The sequence below is a fragment of the Oncorhynchus mykiss genome, chromosome 3 (assembly GCF_057628025.1).
Source record: "Oncorhynchus mykiss isolate SJ-2025 chromosome 3, ASM5762802v1, whole genome shotgun sequence".
NCBI classification, from domain to species: Eukaryota; Metazoa; Chordata; class Actinopteri; order Salmoniformes; family Salmonidae; genus Oncorhynchus; species Oncorhynchus mykiss.
This window is the reverse complement of record NC_143024.1, coordinates 61,844,483-61,861,718: the sequence shown is the minus strand read 5'-3', so window position 1 is coordinate 61,861,718 and position 17,236 is coordinate 61,844,483. Positions and strand designations below refer to the sequence as shown.

General features: G+C 38.9%; 2 protein-coding genes across 2 annotated transcripts in view; one reads left to right on the top strand and one right to left on the bottom strand.

Annotated features, from left to right (window-relative positions):
* Window positions 1–1,092: 1,092 nt before the first annotated feature.
* Window positions 1,093–2,336, bottom strand: hoxd13a (homeobox D13a). The gene is made up of 2 exons (XM_021584389.3): window positions 1,737–2,336; window positions 1,093–1,414 (listed from the first exon to the last, which is right to left on the bottom strand). The coding sequence occupies exons 1-2, from the start codon at window positions 2,314–2,316 to the stop codon at window positions 1,155–1,157; spliced, it is 840 nt and encodes a 279-aa protein (XP_021440064.1). The 5' UTR covers window positions 2,317–2,336; the 3' UTR covers window positions 1,093–1,154.
* A 10,249-nt stretch (window positions 2,337–12,585) lies between these two features.
* Window positions 12,586–17,236, top strand: part of evx2 (even-skipped homeobox 2) — a 4,915-nt gene continuing 264 nt past the window's right edge. Inside the window, exons 1-3 of the mRNA XM_036974459.2 lie at window positions 12,586–13,401; window positions 13,786–14,021; window positions 14,684–17,236. The exon at window positions 14,684–17,236 is cut by the window's right edge and continues 264 nt beyond it. Coding sequence (XP_036830354.1) covers window positions 12,996–13,401; window positions 13,786–14,021; window positions 14,684–15,298 — 1,257 coding nt within the window. The 5' untranslated portion in view covers window positions 12,586–12,995 and the 3' untranslated portion in view covers window positions 15,299–17,236. The remainder of the gene's footprint in view (window positions 13,402–13,785; window positions 14,022–14,683) is intronic.

The window sequence follows — 17,236 nt, the reverse complement described above, 5'->3', positions numbered from 1 at the left end:
CATAGTATTTACAATAGGTCAGAATGAAAATGTATATAAAATTGTCATAAACAATGATCATGAAAATGTTTTGATTGATTGATAAATTAGATTGATATAGACCTTAAGCCTACCTATTGATAAACAACCGCAGTTTTAGTGGAATTATGAAATTGGTTCCCTCGCGATGGCCTACATGCCGATATGACTTTCTCTTAGACCCTATATAGTAGCATATGTGTAATTAGTAAGACCTGATTGTAAACATTCAGCTAATTCTGCGTGGTGGAAATGTCTCTTTTGAGTTGAATGTTTGCTTTATATCCGTTACACAACATTCTCGTCGACAAATAAAATATTACTATATATTTGAAATTATATGATCAAATAGGGGCCTAATCGCACAACTTTAAGTAGGCTTACGTGCAAGTATATGGGCCTATAGGACTGCATACCCTCACAGCCACATTGCTAAAATTGGAATGTTGTTAGACCATATACATGACAAGCACACTTAGTGTTTAAGAACGGACTTGATACGTCTTAGAAATATGAGGGGAAAAAATATGATTGTCGGGAAATTATTCTATTTTATTGACCCAATCATACCTAATTCACCATTTGCTTTGGCAAACATATTTTACCTTATCAACACAAAACACGTAACTTTTTCGAATAAGCTTTGACCTTGAAACAAATGTTTCCATAACGGAGATTCTCCATTGAGACTGCTTATTAGTCCAGGACTAGCACTGTCAATGGAGAATCTACATTGAGAATCACTGTCAATAGAGATTCTACATTAAGAATGTTTTTTTGTTGTCCAGGACTAGGCTTAACCTTTGTCTGGGGAAACGGACCCCAAATGTAGACCAATCTTTAAAATACATCTAGGAGATTTTATATTCTTACAATATACTTGGAATTTGACCTACATAACCCAACCCTATAATTTCAACAACAAAAGTTTAAGTAAAGAGCAGGAGAAATCTTTTTTCAGAATTGTAGAAAAACAATTTCAACATCATATGATTTAATATTGCTCTAAACAATTGACAACAGCTTAGTCTATCAGTCAGCACACATTATAACACATGAATATAAATATGTACCTAAATATTGTGAGACTAATACCTGAGACAATTCAGCATTTCATAAATGGTGAAATTTAAAAATCAAGAGAAAGTTTCAAGGTCTCTATCTTTTGACATAAGCTTCTTGTTTTTGACACGACGATTTTGAAACCATATTGTTACTTGTCTCTCAGACAAGTTGGTGGAAGAAGCTATCCGTTGTCTTTTCTCCTTGGTAATAAACTTGCAAATGGTGTACTCTCGTTCAAGTTCCTTGAGCTGTAGTTTCGTGTAGGGCACCCGTTTCTTCCTCCCACGTCGGTATGAAGTGCAGACATCTGGCTGGTTCATTACTGCTTCCTCTACAAGTATGGAACAAGAAGACAGTTCATGTTTCGAGAAGAGGAAAACAAATTACCACTAAACGTAATTTACAGTTAATAGTGTGGTCTTTATGTGTAGGACGTTTACTGACTAAAAAAAACATAGGCTACGTGAAGTTACATCGAAAGTCATAATATTTGATTCGCAGTTTTGTTTTCCTCAGGCTAATGCATAGACTTTGTTTATTATTCTTTTGGATTCCTCGGTTGGGCTAAACTGAACAAGTCAATTAAAAACAGACTAAAATGCAAGTGGGTGAAATAATAGTTCAAAAAAGAGGTTAGAGAAGATATAACCTACCTGTGAGGAATGACTTCCAGAATTGCGAGCCCTGCTTCTGTTCTCTGGCATAATACAGTGGATTGCTCCAACTATTAGCCCAGTTCAATTGCTGATAGGCCTCATGCCTCGGATCTCCAGGACCAGCCCTTGTTACAACAGGTACATCAATGTATCCAGTGATTCTTGGGTAAAGACCTTGGTAAACATTTCCAAAGTCTTTCAGTCTGGACTGCATTTCACTGCAGTGTATGTTGGAACTTGAAACCCCTGAGAAATGCATTGGTTTATCTGATGAGTGTCCAGATAGAGACGCCTGAGAAGTAGGTTTCATCACACCCTGTTGGAATAGATTGCTGTCAGGAATTGTGCCACCATAACAACTGCTCCCCAAATGACTGCCAAATGTGAGTGACGCATTTGTGGCTACTGTAGAAAGAGGTGAATATGGTTTAAGAGATTCTAAGCCAAAAGAGTTTGGTTTGTCCGAAATTGTGTATACCGTTACTCCTGGTACAGACCGGCTTGGGTTAGTCCTGGGAGCAGTGGAATAAAAACTTCTGCGATGGACAGAAGTGATATTATCTCCCAAGCCCTCCATTTCAGTTTGACGAACTGCCAATGCAACTTTTCTCGGTGAAAACCTCACATAGTCCCCTCAGATCCAGAACGTATTGCTTTGCAGTGCATGAATGCAAAGCAAGGATGAAAACAAATAACCCTTTCGGTTTTTTTTTTGTTGCCTGACTGATTACAGAACTGTGACAACTAAATGTGGTTGGTCGGTTGCTTTCACGTGACATGCAAATATATATGGCTAATGGATCTTCTGAGTACTAGGCTATTGTGGTTTTGTTTTGGGCAAGAATATTTGTAAAATATTGGAGAATGTTAAACATATAACAGCATACGCAGGATTCCAAAATGATCAATGAAAGAAAAAAACGTCAATACATTTGAATATCAAATAGGCAATGCTTATAGCGTCAAAAAAAAAATCTTCTTAACAACGGTTTTGTTAACAAATATAACAATAGCCAATGTTTTTGTATCAATGTCAGCTTTTATTTCACTGAAAATATAGGCCTACAATTCCATTTATAATGTTATCGTTGCCAACTCCTGATATTTTCCCACGGGTGAACCAATCCAATCATTTTCACGGGAAAATAAATCCTAATTGAACAAAAGAACAAAACCAGAACAGAAAAAATATACATTATTATCTGACAACGTATATCTGTATACATATGCCCACTTGTTAAACATGCAGGGAGGAGTCTACATTTGAAAACTGTTGCAGGCTTTGTATCGACTTCCTTAGTTATTCTTGAAATGTTTATATCAACATATTTGCATGTAATTATAATGAGAAACGTCACTATGGTATATTCAAAATAATTCCATAATTTAGCATTTAACACCTTTTTAACTTCGTGTTAAATACAATTAATGATTGTTATAGGCTACAATGATCACATATAGGCCTTCACATTTTTACGACTAATTATATATGTTTAACTTAAAGTGGCTATTGGATATAGTTTTCTTTCGTTGGGGGTAGTTTTGTCCTACTCCACAAACCATGGTGCCAACATTTGATTGAAATAGGAGTCTAACAAGAATATAAGTCTACCACTCCTCTATAAATAGGCCCATATTCTAAAATTGTAGTAATATAATCATGCCCTTTAAACAATTATTGGATCCTTATACAAACCTTGACATCCATGTCACTATATAATGAATAATCAGCAAATAATTTAAATTAAGTCTTAGAAATGAATTTAGGCAATATACAATTTCAGTAGAAACCAGTACCCTAGGCCTAAGTCTGCTCAAGTTTACACCAAATAGTAAATAGTCAGTAAAGACACTCAACTGATTCAAAAGCCTATTGACAAATTAGCACAAAATGGAAACGCTATTGCACTTGAACATCACTCTTGAACTTGCTGTCTGGACGTAACAATGTAGGCCTGATGGTAGACATTTCCCCCATCTAAAAAGCCTGTGGACACACAAAGTTGCATTTTTCAAATAAAGTACATTCTTAGAAAAAAAGGTTATTTGGGGTTATATATAGATTAGCCATTAGCCTACATTACTTTTAAAATAGTATCTATGTTTTGCTGTCTGACAGTAACCCACCTATCAGAGACAGAGGATCTCTCTTTCTGCGGCTGCTGACAACAACTGCATGTAAATTGTTCTTCTACATCCTAATAATTATACTGTATCTGCGTAGCATTTTGTCTTCATTTTAGCAGATGAACTCGTGATTTTCTTCATTTTTTCTTCTTCTTAGGAACCAGCCAGGCAACAACTCATAAGCTACTGTAGGCCTACTGTTCTGTAAAGAAGTCTGCCAGAGTTGGTACCAAGATTGACATAGGTTATCGTTCAAACAAAGATCCCTCCCTGGCCATCAGTGAATATTTCCAAACTACAGTATGTTTGTATAGATGAGGTAAAGATGTCAATGGAACTCGACCAAAACAATGGAAATGCCATTTAAACGCGTTTGGGAAAGATGCTGTGGGGGAAAGATCCCAAATCTCCTCATTTTCCCCCAGGGGCATCATGCATCCCAAAAATCTGAGTGGGCACAAAGTACTTGAAGATGACTGGGGGTGGTTAGTAGGGGGGCTACGCCCCCGGTACGTACATTTGAGAATTTAGAATTTTTCAAAAACCAGAAACAGCTTCTTCCTGCAATCTAGAGTCATACTCATTCGATTTAATTCTATGTAAAACATTTTTTTTCTGCATATCTCTGCATACCTCTTGAGCTGTCTGTATCCTCCTGACTGGTGTTTTTTTTAAAAAAATAAACTAAATATGCTTCGCTGCATCTCTGCTGAAATCTGGGTAAAAGATTGAAAGGAATGTGAGTCTTATTCAGTACATTTAATTTTCTAAAGTCTACCAACCTTGCCAGCAGGCATGCCAGCTAAGATAGAGTAGCTAGCTTGTCTAACTAACTTGATTGATAGCCTGAAATGGCTTTTTGGTAACTAATTATAGGGTTTGGAGATTGGGAACCTATCTTGACTAGCTAAAGCCAACTTCATAAAATTGCTAAGTGGTTAGTAGTATTACAAAAAGATATTGGTTATTATTATTATTTTAACAGGACAAATCTGAGGGGACAAGTGCCCCTGTGCCCCTTATGGGCATGACACCTCTGTTGTCCCCCATCAAATTTTGTCTACTATTATTTATATGTGTATTCAACACTATGTTGAGGTAAAATATCTGAGTATAATGCTTGAGTGGATGTCAGTCCCAATACACATTAATGTATTTTACAAAGGGAAACCCAGCCTCTAGCTGCCCAGTGACGCAAGCTAAATGCCTTCTATGCTCTCTGCGAGGCAAGCAACACTGAACTATGCATGAGAGCACCAGCTGTTCCAGACGACTGTGATCACACTCTCCATAGCCGATGTGAGTAAGATTTTTAAACAGGTTAACATTCACAAGGTCACAAGGCCATACGGATTACCAGGACACATACTCAGACTATGCGCTGACCAGCTGGCAAGTGTCTTCATTGACATTTTCAACCTCTTCCTGACCCAGTCTGTGATACCTACACCATAGTCCCTGTGCCCAAGAAAGCCAAGGTAACCTGTCTAAATGACTATTGCCCCATAGCACTCACATCTGTAGCCATACAATTATTTGAAAGGCTGGTCATGGCTCACATCAACACCATCAGCAATTCATATACCACCTCAACAGTTCCACAGATGATGCAATCTCTATTGAACTCAGCATTCAACACCATAGTGCCTTCCAAGCTCATCACCAAGCTAAGGACCCTGGGATTAAACAGCTCCCTCTGCAACTGGATCATGAACTTCCTGACCGGCCACCCCCAGGTGGTGAGTGCAGGCAATAACACATCTGCACGCTGTCTTATCACAGGCAACAATTAGACAGCCTACAGGGAGGAGGTCAGAGACCTGGCAGTGTGATGCCAGGACAACAACCTCTCCCTCAATGTTAGCAAGACAAAGGAGCTGATACTGGATTACAGGAAATGGAGGGCCAAGCACGCCTCCATTCACATTGATTGGGCTGTAGTGGAGCGGGTTGAGAGCTCCTTGTGTCCACATCACATGGTCCAAACACAACAACACAGTCATGAAAAGGGCACGACAACACCTCTTCCCCCTCAGGAGGCTGAAAAGATTTGGCATGGGCCCTCAGATCCTCAAAAAGTTCTACAGCTGCACCATGCACTTGACTGGCTGCATCACCACTTGATATGGCAACTGCTTGGTATCCAACCACAAGGCGCTACAGAGGGTAGTGTGTACGGCCCAGTACATCATTGAGGCCAAGCTCCCTGCCAACCACAACCTCGATACCAGATGGTGTCAGAGGAAGGCACTAAAAATTGTAAATGTCTCCAGCCACCCAAGTCATAGAGTGTTCTCTCTGCTACCACACAGTAAGCGGTACTGGAGCACCAAGTCTCGGACCAAAATGCTCCTGAACAGCTTCTAACCCGAAGCCATAAGACTGCTGAACAGTTAATCAAATGACTACCCGGACTATTTGCATTGACCCCCTTATTTATTTTGAGCAGACTCTCTTGCACTGGCTCTATGCAGACTCACTCTACCCACACACTCACACATACTACACTGACACTCTAACACATAAACACACAAACACACTCACTCACTCACTCACTCACTCACACACACACACACACACACACACACACACACACACACACACACACACGCGCACGCACACACACAAACACACACACTTTCTCTCTCTTCAAACACCCTGCTGCTACTCTGTTTATTATCTATCTTGATTGCCTAGTGACTTGTACCCCTACCTACATGTACATATTACCTCAATCACTTTAACAACTCATACCCCAGCACATTGACTCGGTACACGTGCTTCTTGTATATAGCTTCGTTAATTGTTTTTTTTTGTGTGTTTCTATCTTGTTGTTGTTTTTTTGTGCTCATGCTCTTAGTTTTTAACTCTGCATTGTTGGGAAAGGGCTCGTAGGTAAGTGTTTCACAATAAAGTCTACACCTATTGTATTCGGTGCATGTGGCAAATTAAAATATATTCGATTTGATGTCATCATCGCCAATTAACTGCATTACAGTTAAAAACGACTGACTACCACCACCGATTTCTGTAAGTGTGTATTCATGGAAGCCGAGGGAAGTCAGGCTTCCCCAAAACATGGACCAATACAAACATACAAAAATAATGTTTTGTCTCTCTGTGTTTCATAGTTTTCCTTCAATTTGCTAGAGGCTGAATGTATCTCACAGGAGAAAGCATCTGAGCCAGTGAAACAGTGCCCCTCTGTCTCTCTATGTGTAGGCCATCTATCTATTCTGTCTGGTCCTAACGAGTATGACATTCTTGCCGTCCGCAGCATTGAAGGCAAGGGAAGCAAGTGAGCATCTGGTCTCCCTTAACAAAAAAAATATAAAAAATTTGACAATCAGCGTTGAGCTAAACTTAGCGAGCTCAGCTGTGAATGGTCCTGGCGCACCAAAAAAAAAAGTGTCAAGGGAAGCAAACTTGGATTTGGCGTCACTCCTATCAACTCCTGTTGCATCTCATGGTGTTGTTCTCCTCCGTTGGCTAGCTAGCCAGCTAGCTAAAAGGAGCCATTTCCTAAATTAGCCATGGATGGGGATAGTGATTTGGATAGTGGTTTTACTTAATTGTCCATACTGGTCAATGATTATAATGTTGATTCTGATCCAACCATTAAGAGGTTAATTCATACATTGTTGTACCCCTGGCCTGAGAGGATGGAAGTTCAATATGTAGCTAGATGTAGAAGGCTAATGCTAACTATTAATGTTGCCCATGAATGGAAGTTAGGCTAGCGAGTAAGAATTTTAACTAGGTAGCCTAGGACAACAAAAAATAAAAGCATGTACTGTATGACAGAGTGATAAACAGTTTCATAAACATGAAAGAGAGGAGGATGACATTGGCGTTTCTCTGCATGTAGGGTTAGACAACATGTTGTTCTACTTGCACGAACACGGACGCACACACACACATGCACACAGAAATCAGAACCATGGACAACCACATCATATTTAGCTTCGCTTACGTTGATTGGACTAAATTGTATTGGGTATTTTTTAGATGTCACTTTATTCGACTAAGCATGATTTTGAAATGTTGAAGTTGAAATGGTGCTGGAATAGTGGAGGCAGCTTCTGTTTTCTTTGCGACTTGCGGTAACTCTCTGTGGTTCTAAATCAATAGTCGTTTAGTGGTCCAAAAACGTCTGAAAAATGTACTTGCTTGACCATGCTGTAGGTCATGTACAGTCTGTTACTGTACATGCAATATGCTTTGTGGACTTCACTGGACAAAGGTTGCTATCGGGTTTTGTGATAAAACAAGGTTGTGGTTGAATTTATTCTGCCACTGTGTCTTCTTATTGTCTCGGTCTTTAGGCCTATAAATCACAATCGCAAGGCATATGAATAAACAGGTTATAGAGCAAACAACGCAATTATCACAACACAGAGGTTGTAATATGTTTTTGGGTGGGGACTTGGCTTCTCAAGTGATTTTACCCACGCACCTCTATGGTTAAAACACTTCTACGCCTATATTCCGTCACTAAAAGAAAACTGGGCCCAGCCTTCTCCACTCATATCTTACCTTAACATTATAATTATTTCACAACACTGAAAACGGATCAGCTCCTAGCGAGATATTACAACCTGTAGCTGCAAATATGGAGGCGGCTTATTATGTTAACCCAATAATAATACACTAGGCTAAATCACAGATTGCGCACGTCATTGCCAAAATCTTGTCACACATCATTAAACCTATTACAGACAGTACCCTCGAAAAATACAACGCAATATGATTTCAATATTATTTAAATATAGGCCTATAGGGCCATGTACTTATATTTTAAAGGAGTCATCTAATTTTTCATTTGAAACATATTTTTATCTTTCACTTGTTTGTAACAGTTGCAAATACTGTGGCAACTTTGTATTTGTAGTCAACTTCGTTCTGAAGTTATCCGCGGTCACAGTTAGACAGATTGCCTACCTAGCTTAAACATCTTGATTCTATGTTTAGCGTTGTTCATGTATGAATAAAGTGACGCAGAAAGGCAAAAAAAGCATAAAACGATGCATTTTGGCTGCTCTTACAAGCAGTCTGGTTCACTCGTAGATGTGCGAAGGTTTTTAAGAGCAACGTTACTGACGAAGGCTCTGAGAAACAGCGACTACTAAAGATACACCGTAATATGGTTCTAACGATGATCTTAACGCTACAAAGGCTCTGTGAAACGAGGCCCAGATTTGTTGAATGTGCGTTATCCCGCCTTCCCTTTTCATTTCCACGGGTCTGCATTCCATTGATCTCTTTACCGCATCTATATAATTATCTCTAAACTATTATCTCTAAACTATGCTGGTATTATTTTGTCCATAATTTAATTGTTGAATATATTGTAGGCTATTCCTAGCTAGAAATATTACTCTTCATTAGAAGCCACAATTCATGAATGGCACCATACATGGTTCTATCTGGAACCAATGTTGGTTCAGTGAAGAAGGATCCCTAGGGTTCTGATCAAAGAACGATATACAAGAGTCCTATATATAACTTTTAAGGGTTGCATATCTAAAACAAGTGATATAACCCTTTTTGGTTCAATATGGAAGCGTTTTTTCTAAGAGTGTAAGGAAAGGTCTGAAACAGGAATCATGCAACACACATCGTAGCTGTACTTCAAAAGTGAAGACGGTTATAGTTCCTTCTTATATCCCGTGGTTCTGAAGGCAGCAACAGTGTCACAAACATAATATACGTGTCTATGAATATTTAAAACTAGTTGAATTCCTAACCGGTCAACTCAGTCAATGTCGAATTTGAGCGTTTGGCTGTGAGTCTCCCGTTTTGGGCACAGTGTTTGCGTTCTGTTAAGCTAATGAATAGGAGACGACTAAACCTTCAACCACACAGATCCCACTCTAAAGGGTGGTAGCCTGCAATGGTATAAAGTCATCACTAGATGGCTCTATCCGTTTGCATGTAAAAGGAATTACTAAATTGTGGAGACCAGACTGAATATCCACCCAAGTCAAAAGCCAGTTCTAGCGTGTTAGCCACACCTGGCCATAAACGACTTCCTTCCCTTGTTAAATAAAGGTAATAATAATAATAATAATAATAAAAAGTATAACTGTTATGATGTCCTTGAAGTTAGGTGGACAAAATCTGCTGTCTCACTTCTCTCAAGTTTTACAGTGACACCCGTTTGAGCACAACTCGAAGTCGTTAATAATGGTTATTGTCAATGAAGTTCGGGGGTTTGAACTTGCAACCTCCCGGTCACTAATCCAACGCTCTAACCACTAGGCTACCCTGACGCCCCAGCTTTGGGAATAGAGGTCCTTAATTTAAGTTAATTAAATAGGTGTAAAATAAAAAAAGATAACGCTGAATAGCACCTATTAGCAAGGCGGCTAATGCATCTAGGCCTACAATAAATCTGACAGAGTATATATTTAGATATAAATATGGCTCTGGTCTGACAAATTAAAATACTACAGATTGTATAAGCACATCATAATATGAATCAACCAATAATTATACTATTTGTTTCATTGTAGGCAATTTCATGAATAAATCATTGTTATATTTGAGTATTGTTACAATACTCTATACGGCTTTTACTAACAAATGACAGCTAGCCTATTTCAGGTGACATAATAGTCTATTCATGGTTCGTAAAGGAAAAACACGAAGGCTTACATGGCTTTTATACTGACAAAATGACAGCTATATCAGGTGATATAATAGCCTATTCATGCATCAATGAAATCGGCCATTGTTCATTGTTTAAGCCCCAAAAACGGTATCCTAATTCCAACGATTGAGCTAGTCCACTTCATTTTTCTCAAAACATCCACAATGTTTGTGTTTTTTAATGAACACCCTTATTCCCATTCCACTTCTACAAATATTTAAGAAGCCCATATGACATAGTTTTCATTATAAACTAGGTGGTTCGAGCCCTGAATGCTGATTGGCTGACAGCCGTGGTATATCAGACCGTATACCATGGTTATGACAAAACACCTATTTCTACTGATCTAATTCCGTTGGTAACCAGTTTATACTAGCAATAAAGCAGCTCGGGGGTTTGTGGTATATGGCCAACATACCACGGCTAAGGGCGGTATCCAGGCACTCCGCATTGCGTCGTATTAATGAACAGCCCAAAGCCGTGGTATATTGGCCATATACCACAAACCCTCGAGCCTTATTGCTTAAAATAATCCCAGTTCAGAGCGACTACAATTCTTTTAACCCGTCATATTGACTCCAAAATGTTAGTTCATATGATTTTAGCAATAGATGGATCACACAGTGTATAGCCTTGTACATCACGACAAGAACTTCCGCCTCAAGCGTTGTGATAATCCAGAGAAACTCTGGGGGGCGCCAAAGGACGCGTAGACGACGTTTCCAGGCCCCACTGGTACATTACCTTACCGAATACAATATCCATTCCCGATAACCTTAGCTATAAGAGCATTCTCCCTCTAAATCTGAGACTGTTCAGGAGACAGAGCATCACCTCGATGTATTCTTAACATTAAATCGAGTTTTTCAAATAATAGAGATCTACAGGCAGCACATCGGGAGACTAATCATCACGATAGTAGGCTAATACCACAATCTTTGATAACAGAAAACACAATGTAATTGCAGCCTGTCCAACATATACCTTTGACTATAGGATAATTTCTAAAATATGTACGACACCAAATAATATAAAATAAGCCTGATTATAATACAACTCCAAACCTGCAGTAAAATAGGTAATATTTTATCAGGAGGGGTTTAAATTAGCACAATTACACATCATTATTCCACGATTGAAAATAACAAATACATAACAAAAAAAAAACGAGTATTCGTCAGGCATAATTTAACTCCGTGGGCCTACTGAAGCAATGAGGATAATATAAGACTACCTTAAAGGGTCAATTCGTAGTTGAAACAATAACAAAGCGACTCCCTGCCACTGTTTGGGTAAAAAGCAGAAGGATGGGGATGGATAATTGAACCACTCTCAAATTCAGACAGGGTTATGGGTGCAAGGACTAACCATCCATAATATCAAAATTATAGTTTTAACCATGTTTTGAGGCTTAACAGTGTTTGTTTAAATTTTATTTGTTTACAAACAGTGGAGTAAAACTAGCTTATATTTTGGGTTATGATGGGTACGACAGTTGAACTAAGTTCATGAGGCATTTAGTTATATTCTTCAAGAATCAGTATAATTAATTTATACGTATAAAAATGCATGTAGAAACTGCAGATTGCCCCTTTAAAGAAACTGCTAACACCACAAGCATATGTTATAACTTCCTATTTTATCTGCCTTGTTAAAAATATAGTGTAATGATGATCTCAAAATGTATTTTTATTACAGTGAGGAATGTAAAACAAACATGCAAAAATTATTAGGACAAATTCACATGATCATAAAAGTGAAATTCGGTTCAGAATTACCACGATCATATCTCGCATTTTAATGCTACTAAATGGATTTCACAAAATAACTTTCAGTAATAATGTATCATTCGAGAATGCCTCAGTGAAATTATCGATGGAGAAAGTGAGAATAAAAGAGAAAGACAAACAGACTGAGGGGCAAAGAGAACAGAAGGGAGAAACAATAGAGAATCAAAGCATAATGATATTCCTAAATGAAGAGGGAAATGTTGCCGCGCTCATTTTATTAATCAGACTGTCAATTTCACCCCAGAGGCCAAACCCAAGAGCAATCTTAAACAGACTCAGATCAACCCAGGGACACGCGCTCCACTCCTCACTTCTCCTCTTCCTCTCCACTTGGATATATATTCGTCTGACCGCAGGCCGCCTCCATCATCAACTGACAGCCTTCTCGTATTTATTTGCTTATAAACCTGTTACAATAAATGATCATTCGAGCAGCGTCACGCGCATCTTAACGACGAGCAGCAACCACTTTTTGATGAATGACATTTTGGGCTAGAAAGGATGCACGGGTCATTTTAAACAGTCATTCATTGCTCGCATTGGCATTCTTAATTTTTTTCCCCCGGTCTCGCTCATAAAAAGGTGTTATATTATTTAGAGACAGTTGCTGAGCTGAATGCGGATTAGCTCCGCCACAACTCATCGGAGCACCAGCCCTGGAAATTGTGTTTCTTTCTAGAAGGCTTAATGATGGAGAGGATAAGAAAAGAGATGATTCTGATGGAGAGAGGTCTGCACAGTCCGGTGCCTGGGAAAAGGCTCTCGAACCTGTCAGACTCCGCTGGAAATTCAGTGTTAGAGGCCCTCGAAAATTCTCAGCACAGTGGTCGCCTAAGCCCGAGAATAAGTTCCGCCTCGCTTCATGGAAGTCTCGGGGATATTCCAACCAAAGGCAAGTTCGAAATCGACAGTATTTTCGGTGCTCACCACAACAGCGAGAATACTTCTTCCGCGGAGATTTCATCCTCAGAAAGCAGAAAGAAAATTCACTTATACCCAGAAGTTTCTCAAGACTCAGATATGAACAGTGATGTGGAGGTGGGATGCCCATCGCATCGCTCTCCGAGCCAACACAAGGAAAACAACAACAAAGGTAACATTCACTCTGAATTAAGATTTACTGACGAAATAAAACATTTCAGAGAAATGTATATTCTATGATATCTTAAAACGGAAAATGGATTAGAATAAACATATAATCGTAATAACAATAATAATAATAATAGCAACAGCAATAATAATAATGTAGGCTTTTACAACAACTAATACTGGCTAATAATTGTATCTTTCATTTTCAAAAATTTCACCGATATTGCTACAAATATATTGCTTGTTAATTTGTCATTTATTTCATAGGCATCGTCTCGCGTGAAAACATATTACATCAAGAAATGTGTAATAGCCAACATACACAATGCAACTTCTTATATAACCTACATGAAACTATCAAATAACTTTGCATATTTATTTCCTAAAGGATTTTCTGACAATAATTCTGGAGGCTCCAACACAAGTTCATCCTCCCTTTCCAATCATAACGGCAATGGAATGAGCTCAAACATGTCAAATGCCGAGACTAGACGGTACCGGACTGCGTTCACCAGAGAACAAATAGGAAGACTGGAGAAAGAGTTTTACAGGGAAAATTATGTCTCAAGACCCAGAAGATGTGAACTGGCCGCATCACTGAATCTACCTGAAACTACAATAAAGGTATGTTCTCATATATGCATATTTTAATGTATATAGCTGTGCCTAATATATTCACTAAAATAATATTGTATCACAAATATTTAGGACTATAGACTAGGCTACAATTATATTCAGATGCTCACTACATTCAGATACACACGCTGATCAACATTTATGTATCAAAACACACACACACACACACACACACACAGACACACACACACACACGCGCATACACCCCCCCCCCCCCCCCCCCCCCCCCTCACACACACACACACACAGCAAATGTATAAACTAATCCGTTGGTAATTCACAATGTGAGCAGGTGGCCTACTCGAATAATATAATCTGAAATGAATCTGAAATGAATCTATGAATCTGAAAAATCACTGTCAGAGGCACTTCGTTGGACTTCATTTCTTCAACTTGCTGATTTGTTTAGGGGTCCCTAAAAATAAACACTCACAAAAAAATGTACATACGTTTAAAACCCATAATTCTATCAAACGCACATGGGCTATGTCTACGCAGGTTCTTTGTTATACTACACATGACTATTCTGAACACTGGGAGAATGCATGGAGAGTCGACCCGGTATTTTGTATTGCGTAAATACTGTGCTACCAGGCGGGTTGGATAGAATAGGGTCCCATTAAACATGAATGATAATTCTCTGTCTGTAGGTATGGTTCCAGAACAGGCGGATGAAGGATAAGAGGCAACGTTTGGCGATGTCTTGGCCCCATCCAGCAGATCCAAGCTTTTACACCTACATGATGACGCACGCGGCAGCCACCGGAAGTCTACCATACCCTTTCCATTCCCACATGCCTCTGCACTATTACCCGCACGTTGGTGTCACAGCAGCTGCCGCTGCCGCAGCTGCGTCTGGTGCTGCATCGTCACCTTTCGCTACCTCCATTCGCCCTCTCGATACTTTCCGTGCACTCTCCCATCCTTACTCACGCCCAGAGCTTCTCTGTGGCTTCAGGCACCCAGGACTTTATCAGTCACCCGCAGGCCTCAATAGCTCTGCGGCAGCATCAGCAGCAGCGGCAGCAGCAGCATGTGCAGCCGCGGTCAGCGCGCCATCAGCCACTGGCCCATGCTCGTGCCTCAGTTGTCACAGCAGCCAAGCGGCCAGTGCGCTAGGCTCCAGAAGTACCAACTCTGACTTCACCTGCACAGCATCTGGGCAAAGATCCGAGAGTGGATTTTTGCCGTATTCTGCAGCTGTCCTGAGCAAAACCTCGGTTCCATCACCAGATCAGAGAGAGGAATCTTCACTAAACAGATAACTCATCACTGGAACTTCAAAAACAAGTTCAGTTGCTCATGTTTTCATGCTCTGTGGTTAGTTTATACATCCATCTATGACTCCAATATTTGGGGGACAAATAACGGTAATTCCAAAACAATTAGGCTAACTTAATTAGCAAACACTTAAATATTTGTTTTTACAATAAACAAAGATTTTCTAGGCACTAGGCTATTCGGAAAAAAATACAAAATGTTACATTCAACAGAAATATCATGTTAGACGTTTTAAACTTCCAAAAAGTGTAAACATTGGTAAGTGCTAAATTTACAATAATTGAAAGGACTATTTTGTTAGTGCAGTGGTGATGAAGCTTTATTTTTCTTCATTCACACCTGGATTCATGTGCCTTAAAACCTAGAAATAACTATCTAATTCAGTGATAGGCCCACGGTACTTGGTTATTAATTCGGCCCACGGTACTTGGCTATTAATTCGGCTTATCACATCGACTGTGATTGACTAACTAATGTTTATTGTTCGTCACTAATTAAAACAATAGTTATTTTCATTTGACATTTTTTGATTCGTAGGCTAATCATAATTTCAAATGAATGTCAATGAACACAAACGTATCTAAATCAAGCCACATCCTAAATTCGTTATTTATCAATTTATGTCAATATATTTTCCCCAAGTAGGCGATCTAAATTCTAATAATAGCCTATACATTTTTCAAAATACCCAGTTATATCTTGGTATTAAGGCACTAAAAGTAACCATTGTTTCTTGTCGTCTGCATTTATCAAATAGATGCTGGGCATTGCTTTTCTCTGTTAATAAATATGTTTCCGTGTAGTCTCGTTCTTAATGTAGGTTATGGTGAGAATCATATTTACAATATGTGCCACAACAACTGATACTACTGTATAATGACCTTATTGTAAAACCGGTACAACTCAAGGGACATTCCTAATCTTCAAGTAAGGTGCATAGAATTTTGCACCTCTTCTATGCTGTCAATTCTGATGTTAATAATGAGAGGATTATGACGAAAATTGCCAATCATGTACCTTGATGGACCTCCATTGAATGCAGAATTGTAAGAAAGTTCCTCGTTCTGAGACCCGCTGTCAAGTGCTAACAACCCGCTGAGGGAAGTCATTAGACAAGACAGATAAAAGACCTGGAACATAGAACGTTGTTCTTGGTGCATATATTGTACAGTTTTAAATGTGATATTCGTTACCTGAGACGTTTTTTTATTTATATTACTCCTTAGAGCCCCATTTCAAATCTTCGTTTCTGTTCTGAACTTGGACGAACGCCCTTTCCACTTTTCCTGTTGTATTTCCGTTCTTACATTGCTGATGTTACGCTGATGCGAGCAACCTCATTAAATCAAAACCGGTATTTCCATACACTGTACTCCCAATAGGGCCCCTTCACTCAGCATACACAGTAATGGGATTATCTGAACAAGCCGAAAGATCAGACAAATAGCTCTCGTATCTCTGTCTGCACTGCATAGACTACATGTAAAACCTTTCTTCATGCCATTTCTGTTACCTATTGTCTTGAGGACCACAACCTAAGAGACTTAGGCCTAATTGTAGAGAACATCTGTAAATTGTAAATTGTGAGATATTTTGTCATATCATGCATAGCCTCGTTAAAATAGTTTTAAACCAAAATATTGACGGCTGTGGATTGGAAAATTACCCATAACGTGTAAATTGTATTATTATTTTTTTTATATGTTTTTTAAAATAATTTATGTGACTTGTTGAATGTTTATTTAATTTACATCGTATACACTGGAGATTGAATACATGCCTATATAGCCATCATTTTAGACAATGCTATTATAAGGTGAAAATGGTTATATGGCAACTACAAACCAAACGAGTCTTATGTCATGCAAGTATTTTAGGAGCCCATAAATGAAAAAGGAGAGTACATTTTTGTACTACATTGA

Bases quoted from the DNA above. Each gene is read 5' to 3' on its own strand.
- hoxd13a (XM_021584389.3), bottom strand. From the start codon at position 2,316: ATGGAGGGCTTGGGAGATAATATCACTTCTGTCCATCGCAGAAGTTTT. The intron at 1,415-1,736 runs GTAGGTTATATC...CCATACTTGTAG, and splicing joins CTGGAAGTCATTCCTCACAG to AGGAAGCAGTAATGAACCAG.